The sequence below is a fragment of the Fusarium verticillioides genome, chromosome 8, assembly GCF_000149555.1.
Source record: "Fusarium verticillioides 7600 chromosome 8, whole genome shotgun sequence".
NCBI classification, from domain to species: domain Eukaryota; kingdom Fungi; phylum Ascomycota; class Sordariomycetes; order Hypocreales; family Nectriaceae; genus Fusarium; species Fusarium verticillioides.
The window spans coordinates 802,748-828,587 of NC_031682.1; the positions used below are offsets into that span (position 1 = coordinate 802,748).

General features: G+C 49.8%; 7 protein-coding genes and 1 non-coding gene across 10 annotated transcripts in view; 5 read left to right on the forward strand and 3 right to left on the reverse strand.

The window, feature by feature from the left end:
* The window catches only part of FVEG_07479 (hypothetical protein), a gene marked incomplete at both ends in the record, with an annotated part of 1,490 nt that extends 832 nt beyond the window's left edge, over positions 1 to 658 (reverse strand). The window contains 2 exons of the mRNA XM_018896127.1: positions 242 to 468; positions 512 to 658. Coding sequence (XP_018753541.1) covers positions 242 to 468; positions 512 to 658 — 374 coding nt within the window. The remainder of the gene's footprint in view (positions 1 to 241; positions 469 to 511) is intronic.
* Positions 659 to 1,021: 363 nt separating this feature from the next.
* Positions 1,022 to 3,281, reverse strand: FVEG_07478 (hypothetical protein; the record flags this gene model as incomplete). Its single annotated transcript, XM_018896126.1, has 2 exons — positions 1,022 to 2,785; positions 2,832 to 3,281. 2 exons carry the CDS (start codon positions 3,279 to 3,281, stop codon positions 1,022 to 1,024), a joined length of 2,214 nt encoding a protein of 737 aa, XP_018753540.1.
* Positions 3,282 to 5,635: 2,354 nt separating this feature from the next.
* On the reverse strand, positions 5,636 to 8,391 carry FVEG_07477 (hypothetical protein). The gene is made up of 2 exons (XM_018896125.1): positions 7,881 to 8,391; positions 5,636 to 7,831 (listed from the first exon to the last, which is right to left on the reverse strand). Exons 1-2 carry the CDS (start codon positions 7,953 to 7,955, stop codon positions 6,284 to 6,286), a joined length of 1,623 nt encoding a protein of 540 aa, XP_018753539.1. The 5' UTR covers positions 7,956 to 8,391; the 3' UTR covers positions 5,636 to 6,283.
* Positions 8,392 to 9,392: 1,001 nt separating this feature from the next.
* Positions 9,393 to 11,321, forward strand: FVEG_16123 (hypothetical protein). Of its 2 annotated transcripts, none has more exons than XM_018905361.1 (2): positions 9,393 to 10,636; positions 10,688 to 11,321. In XM_018905361.1, the coding sequence occupies exon 1, from the start codon at positions 9,505 to 9,507 to the stop codon at positions 9,868 to 9,870; it is 366 nt and encodes a 121-aa protein (XP_018753537.1). In that variant the 5' UTR covers positions 9,393 to 9,504; the 3' UTR covers positions 9,871 to 10,636; positions 10,688 to 11,321. The 2 variants fall into 2 exon arrangements, with proteins under 2 accessions (XP_018753537.1, XP_018753538.1); XM_018905362.1 differs by having other exon boundaries at positions 10,749 to 11,231.
* Positions 11,322 to 11,868: 547 nt separating this feature from the next.
* FVEG_07476 (hypothetical protein) lies at positions 11,869 to 13,519 on the forward strand. Its single transcript, XM_018896124.1, has 3 exons — positions 11,869 to 12,034; positions 12,087 to 12,517; positions 12,563 to 13,519. The coding sequence occupies exons 2-3, from the start codon at positions 12,356 to 12,358 to the stop codon at positions 13,118 to 13,120; spliced, it is 720 nt and encodes a 239-aa protein (XP_018753536.1). The 5' UTR covers positions 11,869 to 12,034; positions 12,087 to 12,355; the 3' UTR covers positions 13,121 to 13,519.
* A 333-nt stretch (positions 13,520 to 13,852) lies between these two features.
* Positions 13,853 to 16,693, forward strand: FVEG_07475 (ABC transporter ATP-binding protein ARB1). Its single transcript, XM_018896123.1, has 3 exons — positions 13,853 to 14,911; positions 14,960 to 16,101; positions 16,151 to 16,693. The coding sequence occupies exons 1-3, from the start codon at positions 14,324 to 14,326 to the stop codon at positions 16,275 to 16,277; spliced, it is 1,857 nt and encodes a 618-aa protein (XP_018753535.1). The 5' UTR covers positions 13,853 to 14,323; the 3' UTR covers positions 16,278 to 16,693.
* Positions 16,694 to 18,127: 1,434 nt separating this feature from the next.
* Positions 18,128 to 25,498, forward strand: FVEG_16122 (DNA helicase INO80). 2 transcript variants are annotated; one of them, XM_018905359.1, is made up of 4 exons: positions 18,128 to 19,786; positions 20,141 to 20,443; positions 20,495 to 24,989; positions 25,042 to 25,495. In XM_018905359.1, exons 1-4 carry the CDS (start codon positions 19,025 to 19,027, stop codon positions 25,209 to 25,211), a joined length of 5,730 nt encoding a protein of 1,909 aa, XP_018753533.1. In that variant the 5' UTR covers positions 18,128 to 19,024; the 3' UTR covers positions 25,212 to 25,495. The 2 variants fall into 2 exon arrangements, with proteins under 2 accessions (XP_018753533.1, XP_018753534.1); XM_018905360.1 differs by having other exon boundaries at positions 18,128 to 20,443; positions 25,042 to 25,498.
* An 85-nt stretch (positions 25,499 to 25,583) lies between these two features.
* On the forward strand, positions 25,584 to 25,678 carry FVEG_16121. The gene has a single exon. It is a non-coding gene; the product is annotated as a tRNA-Glu (tRNA).
* Positions 25,679 to 25,840: the final 162 nt, after the last annotated feature.

The following is a 25,840-nucleotide window of genomic DNA, read 5'->3' on the forward strand; positions in this document are numbered from 1 at the left end:
AGCGGCTGTAGTGTGTCCGCTGGGAAACGAAGTGATGGCATTCTGGATCCTCGATTTATCAGGCTGTGTGCAAATTTCGGTGGTGTACATGATTTGGTAGAAACCAACTCCGTTTAGGCCAGTCTTGTTGTGTGTTTTGGCGAGAGAAATATCTGGCATACAAACATCGAGAAAGTAAGGTCTGAAACCTCCGACCAGTTGCTTGAGGGTGACCTGGAAAAGAGACGCCAAAATGACGGACCAGTTCGTTCCAATGATGGCATTGCTCGCATCCCATGCCGACTTGATCCGGAATTGGGCGAGGATATAGGTGATGATAGGTATAGCGATGGATATCAGACCTGATAGCCACGAGGGTAGAATCCAACCGCGATCAGGGTAGGCCCATTGCGGGTAGACAATATCTCCCGAGGTCGCATTAAAGGTAACGGGAAATGTTCGAGTGATGATTACCGGAGAATGATAGATCTAACGAATTAGCAGCGATTAAAAACACAGAGAACAAACATACACCAAAAGCAACGGCTCCAACTACGGCCATGGTGAGTAAATCGCGCCAGTTGACAAGAAACCATTGTCGCATAAACGTCTTGAACTTTTGCTTCTTGGTCTGGGACCTGTTGGCCGCGGCCGAGTTGACTCTTGGGAGGAGAGGCATGACGACCTCTGAGTAACGATATTGAATTTGCAAAAAGAATGTCGCGAGAGAATTAATTATTAGGTCAAGAAGAGAAATGGGGAGAAGAAGATAAGGTAGTCTACGTAGGACAGAGCTTAGCTTGTGGTTGTCGCGTGCCAGTGCCTGCTTCGAGTTGCCTGACGTCATTGGCGTGCTTAATCGATCGGGATCGTAAACCTTTGTGATACAAGCCAGAGACTCATCAAGTCTGAATAAGACACAGTACAACATGAAATAATATCGTTATTGGTATGGCCAGTATGATCTATATAAAACAAAAAACTCCATCGCATGCTAAATCTATCACCATCTATTCAAACGCCGTCCACCATGAATGAATCATCACTTCTTCAACTCTCCAGGCCCCTTGATTCCACTCGCGCGACTGCGAACACGAGAATCATACTTGAGAGTCTTATCACCAATAGTCCCATCACTATTCGTCGTTGAGCCCGACACACAAGGCTCGTTGTTCCATGCAACGCCTCTAGCACGTCTCCACGACTCAATAGGCGAAGCCAACATGCGCTGCGTATAAAACAGGCGACAGTTGGCAGCCTCATACCGAAAATGCACAGGGTATCCCTCGAGGTTATCCTCAGTGTAGCCGTTCAGTGAGTTGACCTTGCCGACACCGCCTGCGGGGAGGGGAAGAAGAGGTGGGTTCTGCGAGCTGGGGAATGAGGACGATGCGTCGCTGAGGATAGAGGCCGTCTCCTTGTCGGTCTTTGCGTTGGCGCGGACGTTGGCGATTGCGCTGGTGATGTCGGCGTTGAAGTTGAGGAGAGTTCCCTTGACGCCGCCCATGGCTTGCATGGCTTGGTTGAGAGGACGACCGCCAAGTGCGAGTGTGCGAATGCCGTGGTTGCGGGTGAGTAGACCGGTCAGGATACCACAGGCAGAGGCGCAAATACCATCAGTCACAATAATAATGTTCTCAGGCTTCCAGGGAGCTTCCGCAACCAAAGGCTTCCTCTCGGGGTCGAAGCCATTGATATAAGCAGGAATGCTCTCATCCCAGGGAACAGTCTTGTCAGTCTGGAAGGCTGCAGTGACATTCTGGCCCTTGACGGTATAAGGACCATAAAACTCCTTGCCTGTCTCGAGGTATTTGTTACCAGGAGCGACGGGGTAATACTCAGATCTAGTGATCAGAGACTTGACGAGGTTATCATAGTCGACTTCAGCAGCAGCCTCAAGAGCAGGGTTGGCGCGATATCGATCCCAGCCAGTGAACGCTCCCTCTGGAAACAAGAGACGATAGATGGAGTGGGCGAGAATCACCGAACCACCGCCGTTGGCAGACATATCGATTATGAGCTTATCACGACCAGTAGCCTTGGCCGCCTTGATGAGCTGAAGAATAACAGCTTGTCCCTCCAGGATGAACTTGGTCATGCTAAAATCGGCAGGGGGGTTGCTGATGTCTATACCAATTGGCAAGAAGCTCAAGATGGAGAGAACAGCAGTGTCTTTGTAGTCATCACCATTGAGAAGGTATGCAGAGACAGCGTTGCTGGATTGTTTGACCAGGGGCTTAGGATATCCGGGAAGATCATCGTCAGTCTCCTGGTTTGAACGACGCTCATTGGTAGAAGGCTCTTCAGTGGTGGTGTTTGTGGGAGTGATTTCAACATAATAGTGGAAATCCTCACCAGACTCGATACCAGAAAGGTCAACGGTAGCAGGGACGACCAATTGGTTGACAACCTCCAACTTGCTGCCATTGTGGAATTCGATGGTATAAGTATCAGGAATCTCGAACTGGGTGAAGAGGGTGCTACTAGACGATCCAACAGCGCCACGAGGGATAGATGCAAAGAGGCCGTTGTACTGAGCATCAGGGTCCTGGCTGTTTGATGTCGCGAAAGAAGCGTCCTCCTCGAGCCACTCAGCGATTGGGGTACCGTCGATGGACTTGACAGCTGAAGGGGCGTAGTCGAGAAGACCTTGGTTACCACGGCTAGTGTCGATGACATGGAAGATGTATGGCAGTCGAAGACCGTTGGCAGACACGGACTCGAATTCGACACCTCGTCGGACGTAGTAGAAGGCGTTGAGAAGAGCGGGAGGATAGTCAAAGTGACCATCGTTGGCAGCAGCAAACTATTATCGTAAGTACACTATTGCACAAAGAATCGAGAAAACTTACAAGGCTTCGCAGATCTGTCATGACTTCATATTGAGTCTTGTACTTGTTGTTCTCCAACTTGCTCCGAATCGTATCAAACCCCCCAAGAACATCCACACCCGGAAACAGATACTCTTTCGGCGGATCAGCAAGAATCTCAAGCGTACTCTGAAACCCAATCAAAGGCTCAAGATAGTCAAGCAACTCGAGATCCCGCTTCTTATCCAGAGGAACAGACTTGAGACAAGCAATACCAACAGAGGGAGGAATAGCAAGAACAACAGGCTTCCCAGGCTCAGGTTCAGCCTCTACATAAGCCTGACTTATAAACTTGCAGGGCTCGCTCTCAGCTTCAGAAAGATCCCGTGATGAAATGAAAGACGGTTGGTTTCGAGCCTGGTGCATCATCTGTCTAGGCTCAAGGGCTGCGAAACTAACCCCCGCGAGGGCTAATAGAATTGAAGGAATCATGATGGTTGTGAATATGAGTGATAAGGCTGGAAGATCTTTCTGGATCTCTTCCAGCCCTTATATGCAGTTCATTCTTCAAGACCAACATATCCGAGTCCTGCATCGTGGCTGGGTGGAACTTGGGCTAGTGCTGAAGGCGTTGCTTACACCAGTAGTTTCACGGGCTGTGCTGACGGCGGGACCTGTCAGCGGGAAACAATTATCTACAGGCCTGTCTTTTTTTCGTTTATTTATTCTTTAATATGATTGTCGAATGAGAAGAAAGCGGGAAGTACTTTGGTGCAGATCCTTTCTCAATAATCCTCTCGAAGCGCCAACTCGTACGTTTCAACTCCATCATGAAATCCTACATTGAATAACTGTTCCCGCCATTCTGCCTAACGGCTTTTTAGTCTATTTTTAATAGACCGCCACAAGGCTTCTTTCTGTCCCTTGGGTATTCAGCTGGGGAGCATGGCGCACCCTGCGCCACTCATGTATCGTCCCGAGTCCTAGTCCCCGTTAATTGTAAGCATCGTCTCCGTGGCCGAATGGGTCAGTTCTGTTCTACGGAGTTTGGATGGGTTTTCGTTTAGCTTACAAGGTAAGCAGGCTTTTTAGCGTGGGAAGCTGAAGAGATGGCGTTGGAGGAGTGATCAATATGGCAGGGCGCAGGTGAAGTGTTACTGGGAGGATGTTTTTCGGCACCGAGGGGTTGTCTCCGATGGGCAGAAGATTGCTACTCGACTTCTAGAACTGGGATAGTCGGCTTTCAGATCTGTCATCTGGAAAACGTGTATGGCTTCACAGATCCGTCGCTGCGCCGCATCTCTCGTCTATTGTTCCAGAAGGACGTGTATGCAAACAGTTTGCTTCAATCTCGAGGCAGAGTCTGGCTGTGTTTCCTGTAGTCGCGATCACCAATGTTCCATGGAATAATTGTAACAAAACAGCGACCCTCGTACGACCTTGAGATTCTCCCTTTCTCCTCGACCACTGGATCAAATTATTATTTATCTATTTCTTGCTTTTATGCGTTAAGTATCTTCATGTATGAGGAAAGGCTCCGTGGGGCCAACACCCAAAGATTTTAACAGCTGCTCAGCCCTATCGCCCTTGATATGGAAAGACAAAGCCGGAAAGCGCCCTCTGCTGCTCTCAGGTCGCTCTTTTGATGCGTCTTGGCCAAGAGCCATCAAAAAAAGATGGCCGGTATAGAGGGGAGTACAAATGTACAAGGCGAACGGTTCATCATAAGCCGTCATCTTTATTTAAGATCATAATTCTACGCGTTGTCGTGAAGTTAAAGGCAGCTTCCAAATCCACGGACACGTTATGCTTAAATGAGCACACGTGGGGACTGGTGTTTATTTTTATCCAGCCAATTAGAGTCGCACAGCGTTGACACGACGCGACTCAAGGGTGTTCATCGCATTACAACAGAAGATCAAGCCATAGACTATAGCGGGGGAAAAAATGAAAAAAGAAATTGGTAGCTTCTCTTTGATTGAGCGTGTCTAATGGAGCTGGTTAGTATATGGTGATTGACAGACGCCTGAGGACTTCACTTACCATCCTTAGTGCAGGGGCCATGCTAATCTTCTCTCGATAACCCGTGTTATTATCAAGTTCATCTCTTTGCAAATTCCACTTGATGGTCCAATATGCTGTAAAGCAATCGCTGGGCACTCACACTCTGCCTTGGGAAGTGGAAACCACTCAATACTTTACCCAGTCTCGAGCGACAAACTCCCTCTGCTGACAATTCAAGATCAAGTGAGAATCCAACTCGTTTGTCATTGTCGGTTGTCTTGACGTGCATTCCAAGTCAGGTTCGCAACAACGAGTGCGCAACGCAGGCCTGGTGAGGATACCAAACACCACAAACCAGCATTTCAGTTGGAGGATGTTTGAGGATAGAGAAAATTTGCAGCAAGAGGCCAAAACCTGCAGTGGTCTCATTGTGTGTGCCCTAGTAGGAAAATGACTCTTTGCTGGAAGATGCCCGGGCGGGGCCGTCAACCACTACCGTACACACTCATGAGATTCGTAACGCAATGGCATACTTGTGGGTGCTGAAGATAGGCGTGAGGATGCTCGACGTCTGGGTCAACTGTGATCTCGACGATAACGTAGACAGCGGTGGCATCATTGAAAGGAGTACTTCTTCGTGGAACTTTTGCCCCAAAAAGACTGATCATTGAATCCCCACTCCACTGAGTATAAAACAACTGGACACGCCAGTCGCGGTCTCGTCCTCGACTTCTCTCATGCTTCAGCTCGCGTTGTGTTCGGAAGCTCCAGATGGCGGGCGATTCGATAGTTGGGGGCTTTTGTTCTTATCCAGGTATTTCTCGCATCCGAGAAGTCCAGGTAGTGAATGTAGTGAATGTAGCAGTCGAAATTCTTGAACGTGCTTCTGGATTGTAGTCGCGGAGGGTTTAACACATCTTGCACGAAACTCACCCTGTCAGGCCCTGTGAGGAAAGCTCCAAGTTGAGTGTTCTCTCGGGGCACTTGGCACAGTCCAGCGTGGCCTTCAAGGAGAGCCGTTCCGTATCCTGTCTTGATGTGCTCTTACCGTAACAAACTGCGGCCAGGCATCAAACGCCTTCACATGTAGCCTTAGCCTCGACGATACAGATACAGGGATGGTACAGTCCCAGTATGCATTGAGAAGCTCGACGTCGAGGGAAGCAGATTTACTGAGCCCGAAGCATGCAATCTTACTGAGTCACAAAGCTGAGAACGGCTCTTTGCGCACGTCGTCTTCTCACTCAAGATCAAGGTAGTCTATTACATTACAATGTATAATTTTCACCTAAGCACTTCACTGACTGGCATAGCAATCGCGCAAGATGGCATTAGACATCTATCTCGTTCTAATCACAAGCCATGCAATACCGGCGATGCTAGATACACAAAAAGGAAAAAACACAACTAGTAAAAAGCGCACGTTCCTAAAAAGCCACCGCAAGAAACTTTAATCATACCAAGATCGGCCCATCCATAGAACCTCCTTTTTACAGAAGGACCATACCGGCACCGACAATACCGGCGACGGCCATGTAGGCGCCGACGGCAAAGTCACCGAGAGAGAAGACGCGGGCGATGGAGGCAGCCTGGAGACCAAAGTTCTCGTCATCCTCGCTGCTGCTGTTGGTTCCACCGGTGGATTCGGAGGCGACGGCGTGGGTGGCAGTGGCAACCTCCTCGTTGATCTTGCTGGCGGAGGCGAGGGCAGACGAGCAAGAGGATTGGCTCTCGGCCTTCTGGGTGGTGGCCTTGCCCTTGAAGTCGCAAGCATCGGCAGCGGACTTCTGGGAGACGTAGTAGGCGTCAAGGATGTAAGCAAGCTTGGCCTCGTCGGAGCACATGCTGTAGGCACCATAGATACCGGCAGTAGCGTTGGCGTTGATGGCAGTGCAGATCTTCTTGTCCTGGCCGCAGATGTAACCAAAGATATCGTTAAAGTCCTTAGCCTTCAGGTTATCAGCAGGGACACAGCTTCGGCTCTTGACCATGCAGTCGCAGAGGTCGGAGTCGGGGACAGGGGGAAGAACGCTGTTGGCCTTCCAGTTCTTGGACTGCTCAGGGCAGGTGGCGGCCTTGCCGGTGGGCTTGTAGCTATCCTCCTCGACACCGGTAGGCTTGGCGGCGTTGACCTTGCTCTGGAGTGCGGAAAAGTCCTTAAGCTTGACAGCATCATCGTTCTTGTTGATCTTGACGAGACCGTAGTCGTTGGCCTCCTGGAAGTACATGTAGACAATACCACCGCTAAAGACCTCGGTCATGATCTTCTCGTCGTAAAGGGCGGTGGTCTCATCGAAAATACGGCCAGCAGCACCATCGGGCTCGTTGCAACCATACTCAGCAAAGAAGACGGGTACAGAGTAGTTCTCGAAGAACTTGGCCTGGTCAGTGTAACCAGAGTCCTCCATGCTGCTCTTACCGCACCAAGAGTAGATGTTGTAACCCCAGTAGTCGATGCGGGAGTCGTCGTCACCGCAGTTGAAGTAGTCGGCAATCTGCTCACGAATATCGACATCGTCGTTGGAGGCGTAGCCGACACCGAGCCATCGGGAGAACTTGCTCTTGATGTGCTTCTTTGTGTCACGGACGGCGGCCTTGACGAAAGCAGAAGCCTCTGTGTTGGAGACGTTGTTGGAGACCTCGTTACCGGCAAAGAAACCGACCACGTTGTCGTACTGACCAAGCTCATCAACGACTCCGATGTAGCGCTCATACAGCTCGACATCCCACTTGGGGTCATCACGGTTGATCGAGACGCTGGGCTCAGAAAGATCAGAGATGACGTAGATTCCAGCATCGTCGAGAAGCTTCATGCAGGCCTTGTGGTCGGCCGTGGGGTCGATGGCGTAAGTTCGGATGATGTTGGTACCGAGCTGCTTGAGGAGAGGGATATCACGCTTGCAAGCATCCTCATCGGCGAGAGGATCGATGTACTTGGTCTCCTTAGTGTTGGTCTGACCAGCGGCGGCAGTATCCTGTTGGTAAGCAACACCCTTCATGAAGAACTGAGTTCCGTTGGAGTAGAAGAGCTTGGATCCCTTGGAATTGTCAATATCAAATCACGAGACCCTGACGTCTGGCGCATACCTTCATGGTGATGGGCTCCAGCTTGGCGCTGGCAGCCGTGGCCGCCGCAGCGACAATGGCAGCGGAAAACTTCATTGTGTTGTGTATCAAACGGCAAGTAAAAAGAACAGAGAGTAATGAATGACTAGAATGAGGCGATGATTTTATTCAACGCCTAAATTGTTGTTGGAATGCTAGAACCCCTTTTTCCTTGAGTTCACGACGAATGAGCCGGAAGAGAAGCAATCGGATCTAGTAGCAAGAGCGTTGTAAATGAGTGTCGGGAAAAGTTAAAATTCGGCCTCAGAGTAACGAGAACCGATAGGAAAAAACGGCGATGAAGAATTAGAGGTTAGCGAAGGTTTGATGAAGGAAGAGAGAAGGAAGATGGAATTCGAGGGATGGGGCGATTTGAAAAGTAAATGGAAAATGGAATGCATGGGGTGGCTAGCACCGACACTAAAGCAGTCTAGCTACGGGACCATCCCTGGGCTTCTGGAGTGGCCCCCCCAGGCTCCCCTCCCCCCTGAACCTCAGTTGCCCAAGCCGCTAATTGTCCTGGCAAGGGGTTGGCAGCGGCTGTGCTGTAGTGGAAGAGCGGCACTGTGCCTGCTGCGGTGAAGAGGTCGGTCCCCGAAGAACGAGCAGATCCCCTCGAGGATTGACGAATGAACCAACCACGGGACAAAGAACCCCTGTCGGTTACGAGGCGCAGTTGAGAGATTGAAGCTTGTTTGGGTCTTGCCCGGCGCCATCCGTGGCCAATCAGGGGTTGCTGCAGAGGGATCTCATCTTGTTGACGGTGGTATAGTGCTTGGAGTCAATGCACACCGTAGCTCTATCTCGCCTTAGCAAAAGCTTGGCCTCGCCTGGTGCATGGTATGTTAGTGCCTCACGAGATTGCACTGTACAGAATAGGGGACAATCTCCACCGAATATCCGTTCTACGACAAAACATCAGGGGTCTCACCTGGGTTTGGTCTGAGCCGCCATTGATTCTGCATCTCGCCTTGAGCATGTATACGACATTGAATGACACTTGGGAAATTGTCTCGAGTCGCTTGCGGTGGGACTCATTGTCTACGACTTTGACCGCGTTCACTTGGCATGATGAATACGGAATTGCAATATTATCCTATTAAATGCCTATGTCTTGTCCTCTTGGCTCACAATTTTCGGAAGTTGATTGACAACGGCGAACGGCGGCGGGTGAGTTGATGGGTGCATCGGGTCGAACAAAGAGCTTACGTGTGTTCGTGTTGCGTTGATTTCGATTTCCCTTCCGGGATGTGTATGCTCGGCCCGGTTGGTATCTTTGTCTCAAAGGGTTCGTCAATCCTTTCAGTGGCGCGTGTCATTCCTATCAGGGACACTGTATCTCTCACTCCTGTTTCCTGGTTGGTTCCTCCACCTATCGTACTCTGAAACCGATGCAAAGCAGAGCATAGACGCTTGTGCACATCTATGGAGCTCATTATATCCATCCCTGACCCAGCCAGCCCAGCTTGCGTTCTTGCATGAGCTTTACTGTGATATTTTTGGACGGGTTCTTTGTTGTTTCTCCTTGATCAGCGCTGGGACCTGTCTATCATCATCATATATAGTGGTTCAGACGACGACAACTCGAAGCTTGATCGCGTTGGCGATGGATAGACGGGACATGAACAGTGGAGTACGGTTCTGTCGATGGCGGGTCGAGTTGCAGTCATTCTTTTGGATCATCGATTCCATTCCTCTCTCGGTTATGCGTCGTCATCATCTTCCATCCTTCATTGTCCTCGAAACTTGTAGTAGACGCTACCAACGCCATAAAGGACTCGGCCCCAGGCATCGTGAGTCTTTTGTAACAGTCCATGCTGAGGGCGTTTCTGGTTATGCCGTTGTTCCGGCCGGTCTGCCGAAGTCCGGTGATAGTGGCCGTCGTGGTACACGAGTTCTCCCGGCATCGTTATCCGTATTGTTTATCGTATGTATTGTTATTTTTAATTATTTGTGGACTTGGTTCATGTGAATTGCGTGTTCCGCAAGTTTTCTATTCCCAGAGCCCGTGCTAGAGACCTCGCCCTGTTTAAATAATTCTCCTTAGCGTAGGGCGATCTGATGGTTGTCAACCTCTTGAGGCGCATACCAGGCCGATGACTCTAATTGCACTTCACCTGCTCAATTATTGCATCAATTCTTCCATCACTTGCCATTCAACTCAACGAGCCGTCAGCATTTGACCTCTCATATGCATCAAAAGGTCCAGCGCCGCTGAAGGGGTCCCACCACCGGCCGATCATGCGACTTAATCGCCGTCTCGGTCGGCTGTAGGGTGGCAAATATCACCCTTCACGGCTGAGTTTCTTTCATACTTGCGTCACGCCTATGAAATCTCAGCCTTGGCCCGTGGCTTGGCAATAAAGACTTGCGAAAATCTTGTCTAATATCACAAAGTGTTTCGTGGTGGTTGTCTGTCTGTGAAGAATAAACTTGCTTTAATGCGGACCGCAAAGTGGTGGATGAAGGATGGATGCTGATGCTGGTAGCAAGGTCAAAGAGCAGAAGACACAAAGATCAAGAGATAGTAACAAGATAGACAAAGAAAGAGCATACATTTCAACAGATGAAGTTCTTCCTTTCGTAGGAGATTTCCTGCAGACTCAGCCTTAAGAATGTGAAGATGAGTGCTCTTACACGAGTCTTGGCATCGTCAGATCCTGGCAATGATCATTAACTTCGTCATCTATTAGAAGGGACCTCGAAGATGTCTCTACTGTAGACTTCCCAACATCAAGGTATGTTATCGATTCCCGCAAGTGACTTTATCATGACCCGTTGCACTTCAGTCTTGTGTCAGGTGATAAGGAGCATGAGGCTGAGATGTTTCATCATTGACAATGGCTCAAGTACCCAGCTTTAGAGCGTTCCTCCTTCGCGAAATGATCTAGTGCGATACAGGGATACACTACGGAATACATTGATGCACCCACTGATCGTTTCGAGACAGGCGATATCGCGTGCCGCCTCTCACTACTCACAATCTTCGAACAGGCGTCACTCAGCCACTGTCACATGATATCGCCATGGATGCGTCTTCAAGTGCATATGGAATATTGTGTAACCTTCATAATCTACGCCGATACACTGGTAATACATGTTTGTGTCATTTGACTGGATGAGGCCGAATACTCTTCGTATCTCTCTGCAGAAAGATGAAAATCCTTGACTGGCAGAACTGAATGAGAGAGTCCTAGCAATTATGCCAAGTTTATTTTTTACGCCATCATGACAACCTACAGACAGTAAATCGATATCAGATCGCCAATGTCCGCTTGTCGCCGAACGTTGGTGATAAGCTTGCCATCTCTTTGTAACGCAGATTAGCCGTGCTGAATGGTGGATGGTGAATCTACCTGGTAATCTCATATTGCGGTAAATCTAATTAATTGAAGAAATGCACAGATTGTTGCGATGTGCCCTCACGCGCTTGTAATGCTAGATCAAGTCTGTTCTATATCATTATCACATCAGTGCCAGGACGCACTTATACAGAGGTGGTTCGGCTGGCTTGTAAAAGAAAGCAATTATCTATTCTCAATTGCGTATTTCAAGAATAATTATCTATCAAGAGATGGTGCTGCACAAACTGATAAGCACAAAAAAGCAAGGTCTCGTACTTCGCCTGTCGAAACCGAAGTATCACAATCTGATACCATCCCCACATGCTATGTCGCAAGCGATATACGCGAATGAATAAGCCAGTTTTATGACATCGGGCGAAGTTTCAATCCTCGTGCTTCGGTTCAGGATCAGGACACACTGCGGGACTATCCGTAAGACAAGGTCTATTTCGTTAACTTCCTTCTGGATATAGGTGAGGCGAGTGCGTCCAGTTCATGAGACTCAGGTGAAGCCTGGAGGTCATCATGCCAAGACCATTCTCCACGCCCAGCATTACACAGACATGCATGAGTGGCCAATATAGTCTCCAAAGAACCGGGGAATAAGGAAACCAGGTGCAAAAGCTCCGGAGCTCCAGTTCAGATCTCAAAGACAGGCAGGATTCCTGGTATCTTGCATGGGAGACTTGGTGTTGTTGATGTCGCCTGACAAGATGCTCTTTTAGGCCAGCGGACACATCAAGTCCAACCAAGTCTGCACCGTCATGCCGCTGTCACTAAAGTGAAATACCGGTAAGGGTGGGATTTCTATAAATTTAAAGCCTCTATTCTTATAACATTTTAGCGTTACTCATGGTCTGTGTGATGTTGCGATGCATCAGCTGTCTTACACCCAACATGGTGAGGCTCGGGCACCTACAGCTCAGATCTCGATGTCTATGGGGAAGCTTTGTCGTGGAACTTTCCAAACCGTTCGCTTATCGAGAAAAAGTCCTTGGCTTATTGTTTTGCTTGTTTTACAAGCCAAATCCTCGTGGCTAGGTCCTTTCATGATGTAATTTGGCGTCATGTTTAGTCTTAGAGGCGTTAGTGAAGAAACACCACCATGATGTCATGGAGCCTATGCTCTGTATATATCAAAGAGCTCAAGAGCCTTTTGGCACCTGTATCAATCATATTCTGCATAATAATCAATCAAGTCAAAGTAAACGAATTCATCTTTCCCTCAACACCTCACACATCATGTCTACCAAGAACCCCAGCCACGGTCAAAAGGTAAGCATAAGGAAGGCTTGTGTTGTATCAGAACTAACAGATCAGGTCGATCTCGGCCAGAACGCTCCCGTAAAGGAGGAGGGTGCTGGTACAGTCCCCAATGAGTCTCTCGCCGCTGAGTCCTTGAAGGAGGGCGGCGAGTTCGCCTCCAACGAGGGCATCCACGGCGAGAACCAACCCACCTCCAGATCCGAGAACGCCAGCGCTGGCCATAACACCAACACCTCTTCCGCTCCCAGCTCCGGGTCTGACTCCAAATCCTCCAGCTCTGCTCCCAAGTCTTCCGGAACTGCCTCAAAGTCCGGCGACTCTGCTCCCAAGTCTCTGGCCGGCACCGCTCCCAGCTATGTTGAGAATCAGTATATCAAAGAATCTGGTCCTCACGGCAAGAACTTGAAGGAGGGCATTGACTATTCCAACACCAAGGATGGCCTCAAGAAGGCGTTGGAGTCTGAGCCTGGTAGCCAGGATGACCCTAGCCGACTTGCTGAGCAACAGTTCCAACAGAACCAGACTGCCGCTGGCCGGGATGCTGGTCCTAAGCAGAGTGAGCTTGAGGGCAAGACTGCTTTCGATGCTCTTAACAACGAGGCTTCCTCGTAATATGGGAAATCACAATATCTGTACTATAGCGGCTGTTCAATGATGAAATGACTTCATGAAACTAAGACTGCCCCATGTCTGTGATACAGTTTAGCTAATGATCAAAAGACGTCCATGTACATGACTTATGAACAGGAACTTATTCTATGAGACCTCGCTATGATTGGAAGGGTATCATGTCGAGGATATCTAACAAACTTCGCGTATTGGATGAAGTCGCTTGGCTATCAGGCTATTTCCCTCTATATGGTATCAAAACTGAGCGGCATTACATCAAACGAGGCGAGCATCAGCTTCAGTTCATCATGATCAGTTACAACTTCGACTGCAGACAGTGTAAATGCCTGATACACGAGCACAAGGATTGAGCCAACGGCTATTTCCAGGCGCAACAGGCGGCAGTCTCATCTTCAGGTGATAACGCCTCAGATAGTGGTGAATTACTGTAAAGAAGTAAAGTTGACTCGTAGGTTTCAAAAACTCGACCGGTATGTCCGAGTGAATACATTCAATCGAATATTAGGAGTTTGCATACAAAGCTACGGATTCGCCGTCCTTCAAGGTTGCCTGCACGAGAAGAAGATGGCGGGCATTGTGAAAATCCTGAAACTCAACAGCCAATCATATTGGGCGGATTGATGACGTCAGGTCAGAAAAAAAGATTAAAATTTTGGGGTTGATAGAGAAAGATAAGAGCAATTTACCGCAAAAAGCGCAGAGTAAGTTGAGAATAGAGCCTCAGCAAGTTGAATTCCTTTTGTACTAACTCATTCATCAAGACTATTCTGTAAATTGGACTCATTACACTCACAGCTTATCGGAAATAGCACTCCTTGATGCCTTAGTTGGTGCCTGACTCTGTCGTCAGTCAAAAAATCTGTCTGCCCCACCAAAATTAAAAAATTCACCCCGCCTTCCTCTGGGCACAACCACTGTAGAAGTGAACCGGGAACTGGAACCGCCACACTCATTGTTATTTGCTTGGCTGCCCTGGTTTTTCTTTGTCGGTCAGATCAACTTAACTTTTCCATCTATCTCACTCTCTTCTTCCTCCCTCTTCATCGAACGGTCATTTTCCAAACCACTTCATATACCCCGGTTTGGACTTGATTTCTTAGACGGATATCCTCACCCCGCCGACAGTTTCCGTTCTTTCAACCCCGCGGTCTTTTTCTTCTTCTCTTTCCTACACACATCTTCATCATGGCCCCCTCTTCATCCAAGGAGAAGCGTCTCGCCAAGAAGGCTGCCGAGGGCAAGCTCAAAGGCAAGAAGGGCAAGAAGACTGAGGAGCCTGAGCTCGACGCCCACGGCAACCCCATCAAGGACGATGATGCCCCCGCGACTTCAGGCGCAAAGCTCGACGAGGTGAAGCGTCTCGCCGAGCAGATGGACAAGCACGGTATCTCCGACCGTGTTACCACCGGTGTCCTCGCCTCTACTCAAACCAGCAAGGACGTCAAGATCACCAGTACCTCTCTGGTCTTCCACGGTCGAGTCCTTATCACCGATTCCACTCTAGAACTCACCTACGGTCGACGATACGGTCTTCTCGGTGAGAACGGTTGCGGAAAGTCTACTTTCCTCAAGGCCATCGCCGCTCGCGAGTACCCCATTCCTGAGCATCTCGATATCTACCTTCTCAACGAGGGTGCTCCTCCCAGTGACCTCGGTGCCCTTGAGTGGGTCGTCCGAGAGGCTGAGCTGGAGCTGGAGCGTCTCGACCACCAGGCTGAGAAACTTCTCGAGGACGAGGGCCCTGAGAGCCCTGTTCTCCTCGATCTCTACGAGGTGAGTTAACCTACAAAAGTGTCAACGTACCAAACTAACATTTTACAGCACATGGACAAGCTTGATCCCTCAACCTTCGCTACTCGTGCTTCCCTTATCCTGACTGGTCTTGGTTTCAACAAGAAGACCATCCACAAGAAGACCAAGGACATGTCTGGTGGTTGGCGTATGCGTGTCGCCCTGGCCAAGGCCCTCTTCGTCAAGCCCTCCGTTCTCCTTCTCGATGATCCCACTGCCCATTTGGATTTGGAGGCCTGTGTGTGGCTTGAGGAGTACCTCAAGAAGTGGGAGCGAACTCTCGTCCTCGTCTCCCACTCTATGGATTTCCTCAACGGTGTCTGCTCCAACATGATTGACATGCGAGGCAAGCAGCTCATCTACTACGGTGGTAACTACGACTCTTACAGCAAGACTCGAACCGAGAACGAGACCAACCAGATGAAGGCCTACCAGAAGCAGCAGGATGAAATTGTTCACATCAAGAAGTTCATTGCCAGCGCTGGTACATATGCCAATTTGGTCCGACAGGCCAAGTCCCGACAGAAGATTCTCGACAAGATGGAGGCCGATGGTTTCATCCAGCCCGTCGAGCAGGACCGTGTCTTCACTTTCCGTTTCGCCGATGTTGATAAGCTCCCTCCTCCTGTTCTGTCATTCGATAATGTCACCTTCTCTTACTCTGGTAAGCCTGAGGACGATCTGTACCGCAACCTTGACCTTGGTTTCGATATGGACTCCCGAACTGCCCTTGTCGGCCCTAACGGTGTGGGCAAGTCTACTCTGCTCCGCCTCATGACTGGCAAGCTTTCTCCTACAGGCGGTGTCGTTACCCGACACACTCACTTGAAGCTTGGTCTCTACTCTCAGCACAGTTCCGAGCAGCTTGACTTGACAAAGTCTGCTCTCGACTTCGTTCGCGATAAGTACAGTGAGAAGTCTCAGGATTACCAGTACTGGCGTCAGCAGCTCGGCAAATACGGTCTCAGCGGTGACTCTCAGACTGCCCTGATGGGTACTCTGTCTGAGGGTCAGAAGAGTCGTATCGTGTTTGCTCTGTTGGCCATTGAGAGCCCCAACATGTTGCTTCTTGACGAGCCTACCAACGGTCTGGATATTCCTACCATCGACAGTTTGGCAGATGCCATCAATGCCTTCAGCGGAGGTGTTATCGTTGTTTCTCACGATTTCCGGTAAGCACCAATAAATCTAATTGTAATGAATGATTGCTAACGGCAATAGATTGCTCGACAAGATTGCCAAGCAGATTCTCGTCTGCGAGAACCAGACTATCCGCACATGGGACGGTTCCATCTCCGAGTACAAGAACTACCTCCGAAAGAAGATGATCAGCGCCGGAGCAGTCTAAGGCGTTTCGAAAAAGTTATTACGAATTTTGATTTTATCTGGCACGAATGCATGAAAGGAAATTGACTATAGAGGATATTGAATCCACAAAAAGTTGATGAGAGTGCCATTGGCAATCATGTGGGTATTTTCATGGGTTTAAAGCGGCGGCGGCGCGGGTGGCTAGACCATCAGGATGCTTGATACCTTATGATGGAATGAGACGGCCACGACGAACGACGCTACAGGACGCATGGGTTGCCTCAGTAGAGAGGCCCGGAAGCGTTCACGAAGATGTGGAAATGTTCACGGATAGATTTCTTTTTCATTAGGTCTGGCTGTTTAAGCCTCAATTGAGTACGAATAAATGGGTTCCATAATAACTAATTGCATTTATGTGATTTTGTATTCGCTGAAATCACCATTCGAAGATGTGCGATACTAGATATTAGTTGCAGGTCACTGCTCGACCTGAGTAGTGACGAGTAAACATAAGGAGAATTGGTCCGCAGAAGGATAACCCACCATTGGGGCCGACGTAAGGTTGTGAAAAACACATGGGTAAAGTAGTGGTTGCTAGGCTGATGTTTATAGTGTTGATAATGAATTTATTTAATGTTTGTGTTCATTATCAAGGCAGGGCTATTAAAGTCCGTTTCGTCCACATCATGCTCCGGTACTATCTATCCACTTATTGGTGTTCTTCAGACATGATCATCAAGACTGAGAATGATCGAGTCTTGCCGAGACTTAGATCGCGAGTACTAAACCTAATCAGCTAGTTGCTAAATTTTGCTAAACTATCTAGACATGTCCTTAACTTATGTGCAGTCTATCCTAAACTGTTCTAAACTTATGCAACTATTCTTCTCACTTACCCAGCCTCGAGGACTTGAGCTTCAGCCTTACAACGGTTGTCTCGCCTTCAGTTGTCGTCGAAAAACTCAAGTTTACATCATTTAACTCTTTTCTCTCACCATCAGATCAATGCAAACATGCGTTTTCTTTTTATAGTGAATGATGTGGTCATCCAAGGCCTACTATTACATCCCTCTCCTCTACCCTACACAAAATGACAGACATATCATCTTGAAGCGATCTCCGGAACCCATCCCCGCTGCCGGTGACTGGGGATGGGCTGATGGGGAACACAAAACGGGGTTAACGCTGTAGAGCTTAGCGTTGAGCCAGACCCATATGGGACGGGGGCCAACGGGACAGGGGAACGAGACTTGGGACCTGAAAAAATAGAGTGAGAAACGAGTCTGACGCGGAATCTGAGTGAACATCGTGTTCGCGTGTGCCTTGATTTGGATGGAGCTGTACTGGTATTCGCACGCACGCACACACGCACTTGAATTTTGCCGTGATTACTATGAGGGTTTTTAGACAACAGTCAGATCAACGCATCTGATGCAGCCAGACACTGTCACATTCAGTGACTCAACACTCAGCAGGGCATAGATACTGGCTTAGAGCCCCAAATTCACATTGAACCTATCGCCAATTCCTCTTTAGGGAATCGTGCCTCGGACGGGTCGGTGATACACAATTACAAAAATAATCGCTGTGATTGCTTCACCGTTGACTCGATCTTGTTGTGCAAGCAAATCCCATTTCAGTGGTGGTATTTTAGCACGTCAAACCCCCTAGAACCCCCTCGTTGGTGCAGCTCCTCGATTCCATCGCCGTCCCTCGATCAGCTTCTGCATCACCTCCTCTTGTCTCTTCTCTTCCTGGTTGTCTCTCTCTCCCGCCTGTGTCAATCAACAGGCTTTGTTTTCTCCACTGCCGCCCACACCACCGCCGTCGTCATTGTTCATCACAGAATATGCCCTGATTAATGCAGACAGACGCTGTAATCATCCTCAGCAAGTATCCGTATTTTTACTTGAACCATTGGATCACCATAAACTCGGCTCGCCTGGGCTCGCTTTGCCCTACCGGGTTCCTGTACCTTACCTTGCTTGAGTGTTGATTGACTGGGCTGGGGCTGTCACTCCAGCTCCCGCCATCACCACCTCATTTTGGTTAACCTCCAGCTCTAGAACAAACTCCACTCCACTCTGATGTTCCCCGATCCTTCTGATTCTCTCTTACTGTTCACATTGTCATAATCCATTCCCCCGCGGCTGTTCTTACACTTTACTGTAGCTTTGTTCGCCAATCCATTGGCCCTTTGCCCCCCTTTACAACCTCCATATCTCTCAAGACTCTCAGTAAACATCCAAACTTCAGTATAGTAACCCTGTCTCGCATCCCCTTCCCCCATCTCGACTGCCGCTTGCATCGCCGTATCCCAGCGCCACGCTACCAACACCTCCACACCAAAACACTTTGCCCCCCCAGCCAGGGCATCCTCTTTCGACTTGCCTTGGATTGGGGCTCAACCTAGACCTGACATTGTCGCGATCCATCACTGTCCATCGTTTTCATCCCACACGTACCTCTGTCGCAGTTCGCTGCATCACCGATCGCGACTTGCGAATCGCATCGCATCGCAACTCAGCCTGCAACCCAGCGCAACGCAACGTAACGATTCCTCACACAGCCTCGCGTGCGCATCGCGAAACTCTGTTTGATCGACTGCGCATCTTGTACCGGACACATTAACCCCCTCTCAGAAAACCGCTGTCGCATCGTTGCTTGTCGAGCACATGGGTTCTCAAGCTTGATTACCACCGGCCGTCCGACTATAACACATTCCCTGCTCTCTCGGGTGTTTAGCTTTGTTCTGTCTGCCATTCAGGCGCTAGACCATCAATCACCATGGATCAGAACGGCTATAACTCCTCGGTGCTGCAGCGGCCACCACAAAGAGAAGATGGTGGAGATGACGACCGAGACTCCCGCCCGCATCACCATCATCATCACCACCATCATCACCATCACCACAACAATAGGCGCGACGGTGACTCAGCTGGACCTGGGCCTATAGTGGGAGAAACGGCGACAGCCTCATCGAATGCAGGCGGCGCGAATGTGCATCAGCACTCCACCTTTAGTCTACGCTCACCCAAGTCAGAATACCGTCCTCCTCCCTTTACATCTCCCAACGGCCATAGCCATAGTCATAGCCATAGCCACAGCCATCAAAACACCCCAAGTGCCGGCCATTCCCTTCAATCCCCGCCTCGTCCAGCATTGCCCAATCCCTACATGTCATCGTCCACGGGCGCACCCGGCGGCCCCGTCGCTCCATCACTTCCACCTCCTGTAGGCCTCAACTCATCATCACCTGGATCATCAGCTGCAGGACTTCATCAGCAGCAGCATCATCGTCAACCTCCAGCACCACCGCCTGCTGGTCCTCCGCCCGTGTCGCCGCTGCACCCTCCTGTTGCATATTACCCTCCCGGGTCGAACCACGACATTTATATACCGCGTGAAACCAAACCTGCATCGCGAGGTTTTTACGACCCTACAACTGATACAACAAAGGAACGTCGAGTTTCTGACGCGGCGACGCCTGGAGCCTCCTGGCACAACGCCAACGCCAACGCCAACGCGCCCCCGGTTGGCACTCCAAAGGTAAGGGGGGCAAATCCACTCTTTTTTGTCTTTGACTCTCGTCTCGTCTCGCCCGGACTCGATTTGATTGATTGCACCCGACGTCCCTTGATTTTCCTCTTCCCCATCATCATCATCCTTCAATTCTGTCTTGATCATCGAGATCTTCAACCATCACGTCCAGGTCATCAATGCCTGTTCCCTTCCCTCACTCTTATCAAGCTTAATTTCCCATCAAACCGTCACTATCGCAACACCTTTTAATTTCATCATCGCCCTTAACTCCGTCGCACAACCTCCTTCTACTCCGACCAAGACCTAAACAACCACAAAGCTTGCTGACGTGGAGCTAATTTTTCTCTTCTTACACAACAGACTCACGATTCGTACCCTTATTCGCAATCTGCCGAACAAGGTACTCCTTCATATTACAACGGCTCTTACACGTCTCCACGAGGTCCATCATATAGTCGGCCGCGAAGTCCAGCATCGCATTCGCATCAGAACCCCCCAGCTGGTTCTCTTAGCCCTCCGGGGCGACAACCTCTACTCGCTTCTCCAAGTGCGAGACATGGTGCTACAGCCAACATGACTTCTACTACTAATGGGGCTTCTGCCCTTACACCTTACAAGTCTGATCTCGCAGCTCCATCACCTCCAAAGCCGGCATCGGCAAGCGTAGGTGCTAACCAATATACAGAGTATTCATTTGTACTAATGCCATTGCAGACATCGAGGGCAAACCCAATGTCTTTTGACAGCATCCTCTCCAGCTCTGAGCCCGCTCGAAAACCCAAAGAACAATCGCCTCTGATTTCACGAGAAGCCGAAGTAGAAATCAAGCAAGAGCGAGATTCCAAACGTGATCGAGAACCGAAGCGCGACTCGCGGGAACCCAAACAGACAAAACGCTCCCTAGAACCTGAAGCGGATCACGACACAGAGGTTGAAAAAGATGTCGAGACTGAGCCCGAACCTTTTCCTGGCAGAGACAAAGAAAGAGACCCCCCTGCCAAGAAACGAGGAGGCCGGAAGTCAACAAAAGGCCGTGCTTCTGATATTCGAGATGCCGCTACGCCCAAGAATGGTCGCAGATTATCAATTAAGAAGGAATCGCCAACACCTCGACTTCCCGCCAAGCGACAAGCAAATGGCCTGCCCAAGCCAAAGACTTGGTCAGCAGAGATGGAGAAGAAGATTCAGAACGCCGAGACACAGATTGACAACAGGGCTTCAAATCTGGAACCCGATGAATTTGATCAGCAGCAATACAAGGAGCGAGCTCAGAAGCGACGACGTGTAATGGATCAACTCGACCTGGAACACGGTCTCTCCCGGCGTACCGCTTTTGCAACTTCAACCGGCAAGAAGCTCGTACTCCACGCAGAGCTCGGTAAACGACGCTACGACGATGTGTTTTACGACGAAGCGCTACATGAGGTCCGTGAACAAGAAGTTTACGCCGAAAAGGAGCGTAAGAAGGATATGCAGCGCAAGCGACGTCGTGAGAAGTCAATGGCTGTTACCATGGAGCAGAAAGAAGCAGCTCTAGCTCGTGCCGAGGCTGCTGAAGACGAAACCGAACGGCAGAAACATCTTCGAGATGCTGAACGCGCCAGTAAGAAGGCGCAGCAGACGAAACTCATTCTCCAGAAGGGTATCAAGGGTCCTGCCCGTAATTTGGAGCTTAACCTGGAGGGTGGCACCATGTCTTCATTCCAGGCTTCCGATGTGGAATCTGGGGAAGCCGGCACGCCATCTGGCAAGCGAAAGGGCAAGGGCCGTAGCGGACCTCGTCTCAAGAAGTCTAAGGAACAAAAGCAAGCCGAAAAGGATTCTGCCGAAGCCGCTCAGGCCGCTCTTGATGCCGGAGAGGAACTACCAACCAAAGAAGAGAACCGCGTTCGAATCAAGATCAAGAAAACCAAGAAGGATCCTTCTGCTGAGACAGAGAAAGACAAGGACGATGGCGATAAGACCGAGGACGAGCCTGTCGAGAAGAAAAGCAAGAAGAGCAAAGACAAAGACAAGGAGAAGGTCGATGACATCCCAGACAACGAGAAACGGTTCATGTCCAAGGGCTACAACCAAATTTACGATCAGATTTGGCGAGACATGGCTCGTAAAGATGTCAACAAGACCTTCAAGCTTGCCGTGGACTCTTATGCCACAAAAGCCTCAAATCTCAAAAAGACAGCCATCCTGGCATCGAAGGAAGCAAAGCGCTGGCAACTACGGACAAACAAGGGCACCAAAGATCTCCAAGCTCGAGCAAAGCGTGTTATGCGTGACATGATGGGCTTTTGGAAGCGTAACGAGCGAGAAGAACGAGATCTCCGCAAGGCTGCTGAGAAGCAGGAGATCGAGAATGCCCGAAAAGAAGAAGCTGATCGTGAAGCCGCCCGTCAAAAGAGAAAGCTTAACTTCCTTATCTCGCAGACTGAGCTGTACTCTCACTTCATCGGCAAGAAGATTAAGACTGATGAGGTGGAACGAAGTACCGATAACCCGGATGTCGCCAAGGACGCCCATCAGATTGACCAGCAGAAACTCGACATCGATGAACCGACAGGACCAGTTACTGGTAAGGTTACCAACTTCGAGAACCTTGACTTTGAGGAGGGCAGCGAAGAGGCTCTCCGTGCTGCTGCTATGGCCAACGCTCAGAATGCCATCGCCGAAGCCCAGAAGAAGGCTCGTGACTTCAATAACCAGGGTCTTGACATGGATGAAGAGGGCGAGATGAACTTCCAGAACCCTACGGGTTTGGGCGATGTCGAGATCGAACAACCGAAGCTTATCAATGCCCAACTCAAGGAATACCAGCTCAAGGGTCTCAACTGGCTTGTCAATTTATACGAGCAGGGTATCAACGGTATTTTGGCAGATGAAATGGGTCTCGGAAAGACTGTCCAGTCCATCTCCGTCATGGCTTATCTTGCTGAGAAGCACGATATTTGGGGACCCTTCCTTGTTGTTGCTCCTGCTTCTACTCTCCACAACTGGCAGCAGGAAATCGCCAAGTTCGTCCCCGAGTTCAAGATTCTACCCTACTGGGGTGGCGCCAATGATCGAAAGGTTCTCCGAAAGTTCTGGGATCGTAAGCATACGACATACCGAAAAGACGCTCCTTTCCACGTTTGTGTTACCTCGTATCAGCTGGTTGTCTCTGATGTGGCCTACTTCCAGAAAATGAGATGGCAATACATGATTCTTGATGAAGCTCAAGCCATCAAGAGCTCTCAAAGTTCTCGATGGAAAGCATTGCTCAACTTCCACTGCCGAAACCGCTTGCTTCTCACTGGTACACCCATCCAGAACAACATGCAAGAACTTTGGGCACTTCTGCATTTCATCATGCCATCGCTCTTCGACTCACACGACGAGTTCAGCGAATGGTTCTCCAAGGATATTGAGTCTCACGCACAAAGTAATACCAAGCTCAATGAGGACCAGCTCAAGCGTCTGCACATGATTCTTAAGCCTTTCATGCTTCGTCGTGTCAAGAAGCATGTGCAGAAGGAGCTCGGCGACAAGATTGAGATGGATATCTTCTGTGATCTCACCTACAGACAACGCGCGTATTACAGTAATCTTCGAAACCAGATTAACATTATGGATCTCGTCGAAAAGGCTACCATGGGCGACGACCAGGATTCAGGTACACTGATGAACTTGGTCATGCAGTTCCGAAAGGTCTGTAACCATCCCGATCTCTTCGAGCGCGCTGAGGTCAACTCGCCATTTGCTTGCGCCTACTTTGCCGAGACCGCGTCGTTTGTCCGTGAGGGTAGCGAAGTTGCCGTGGGTTACTCGAGTCGCAACTTGATCGAATACGAGCTTCCTCGCCTTATCTGGAGAAATGGAGGCCGAATCAACAAGGCAGGCCCGGATAGTCAGGTTGCCGGCTGGAAGAACCGGGCACTGAACCACATGATGAATGTCTGGAGCCCAGACAACATCCGCGAGAGCTGTGATGGACCAAAGGCATTCTCATGGCTTAGGTTTGCTGACACCTCTCCCTACGAGGCTTATGAGGCCACGCACCAAAGCTTGATTGTCCGAGCTGCCAAGGAGCTTCAGAAACGCGACAGACTTGGATACATGAATGTTGCCTACACGGATACTGAAGACCAGAACTATACTCCTGCTCATGCCCTTTTCCAGATTCAGGCGCGACAGAACCGAAAGCCCCTGGCGGACATTACCAGTGAAGGTGTCTTGACCCAGTTGATGAACGTTGCCCAATCAGACTATAATGAGTCTGGTCTCGGCCGCCTGGAACCTGCTGGTAGACCCCGCGCTTCAGCGCCTCCAATCCAGGTGTCTTGCCGCAGTTGGGGCTCTGAGACCGAACGTAGCGAAGCCTTGTTTAACGCACCAATTCGAAAGATCCTCTATGGCCCTACCTTCTTTGAGGAGAAGGCTCTCGTGGAGAAGAAGCTTCCCATGGAGTTATGGCCCACGCGTGAGATGCTGCCTAAGCCTGATCATGAGAAGAAGGGTTTCACCAACATCTCTGTTCCTTCCATGCGGCGCTTTGTTACTGACAGTGGCAAGCTGGCTAAGCTTGATGAACTGCTGTTCAAACTCAAGAGCGAGGGCCATCGTGTACTCCTCTACTTCCAGATGACTCGCATGATCGACATGATGGAAGAGTACTTGACTTACCGCAACTACAAGTACTGCCGACTGGATGGTTCTACCAAGCTGGAAGATCGACGAGACACCGTGCACGACTTCCAGACCCGTCCTGAAATCTTCATTTTCCTTCTGTCTACTCGCGCTGGTGGTCTTGGTATCAACCTTACATCCGCCGATACTGTCATCTTCTACGACTCCGATTGGAACCCCACAATCGATTCGCAAGCCATGGATCGAGCGCATCGTCTGGGTCAGACCAAGCAGGTCACAGTCTATCGTCTCATCACGCGCGGCACAATCGAAGAGCGCATTCGTAAGAGAGCAATGCAGAAGGAAGAGGTTCAACGTGTCGTCATCCAGGGTGGTGGTGCAAGCGTTGATTTCTCTGGCCGTCGTGCTCCCGAGAACCGCAACCGTGATATTGCTATGTGGCTTGCCGACGACGAACAAGCTGAGATGATCGAGCGTCGTGAAAAGGAGCTCCTCGAGTCAGGCGAGCTTGAGAAGCAGCAGAAGAAGAAGGGTGGCAAGCGACGCAAGGCCGAGAACACGGCTAGCCTGGATGAGATGTATCATGAAGGTGAGCAAAACAGTTTAACTAATGCCTTGGATTCCGAGCTAACACATCTCAGGCGAGGGTAACTTTGACGATGGATCCAAGGGCCTATCTGGTACAGCAACGCCAGCTACCGCAGCCACACCTGGCGACAGCGACAGCAAAGGCAAAAAGGGTAGAAAGGGGACAAAGCGAGCCAAGACGGCGAAGCAAAGGTTAGCGATTGCTGATGGTATGATGGAGTAAGGGAGGCCGACAGCGCCAAATAGCAACGCTTGTAATATCAAACGCAAGACTTTAGAGCCGCACAGGCTCACGGGAAGACGAAGGGAGTTATTCATGTATCTGCTACGTTACTTTTTTTCTTTCCTTATTCTTGTTGTCATGGCGAAGGAACCGTCAATAGGGGGAGTTGGAAGTGAAAATGCCGATAAACTATAGCAGGGCAGCAAAGCATCGTCTCGGAACAGAGGCATGTATTATTACTATAGACGGAGGGTAAACAAAGTATATGTGTCTGTCGTGTGCAATTGTGTGTGTGTGTCTCGGCGTTTCTGTTGGTGCTGTGTGCATGAGTCGTGGTAGCGGTTCCCACCTCAACAATCATAAGCCTTATCGTCCGGTATGGTGTAGTGGCTAACATTTCGCGCTCTCATCTTCTAAGCTGAGGGATCAGTACCGCGGAGCCCAGGGTTCGATTCCCTGTACCGGAGTTTATATCTTTTGCTGGTGTTGATGATTCCTTTTGGCTGATTGCTGTGATTGATGAGGATGGAGATCTGGTGAGTTGGGTGCTGGAGTGACTAGCAGACTGCTGCTGTTTGTCTGGCTTGTTGCTGGCTGCTTATGTTTGATAACTTTAAATTTTTAATGCT

Coding starts and splice junctions, on each gene's coding strand:
- FVEG_07477 (XM_018896125.1), bottom strand. CDS start 7,955: ATGAAGTTTTCCGCTGCCATTGTCGCTGCGGCGGCCACGGCTGCCAGC. Junction 7,832..7,880: donor TGGAGCCCATCACCATGAAG/GTATGCGCCAGA, acceptor GACAATTCCAAG/GGATCCAAGCTCTTCTACTC.
- FVEG_16123 (XM_018905361.1), top strand. CDS start 9,505: ATGGATAGACGGGACATGAACAGTGGAGTACGGTTCTGTCGATGGCGG.
- FVEG_07476 (XM_018896124.1), top strand. CDS start 12,356: ATGGAGCCTATGCTCTGTATATATCAAAGAGCTCAAGAGCCTTTTGGC. Junction 12,518..12,562: donor ACCCCAGCCACGGTCAAAAG/GTAAGCATAAGG, acceptor CTAACAGATCAG/GTCGATCTCGGCCAGAACGC.
- FVEG_07475 (XM_018896123.1), top strand. CDS start 14,324: ATGGCCCCCTCTTCATCCAAGGAGAAGCGTCTCGCCAAGAAGGCTGCC. Junction 14,912..14,959: donor TTCTCCTCGATCTCTACGAG/GTGAGTTAACCT, acceptor AACATTTTACAG/CACATGGACAAGCTTGATCC. Junction 16,102..16,150: donor GTTGTTTCTCACGATTTCCG/GTAAGCACCAAT, acceptor TAACGGCAATAG/ATTGCTCGACAAGATTGCCA.
- FVEG_16122 (XM_018905359.1), top strand. CDS start 19,025: ATGGATCAGAACGGCTATAACTCCTCGGTGCTGCAGCGGCCACCACAA. Junction 20,444..20,494: donor CAAAGCCGGCATCGGCAAGC/GTAGGTGCTAAC, acceptor ATGCCATTGCAG/ACATCGAGGGCAAACCCAAT. Junction 24,990..25,041: donor GGATGAGATGTATCATGAAG/GTGAGCAAAACA, acceptor AACACATCTCAG/GCGAGGGTAACTTTGACGAT.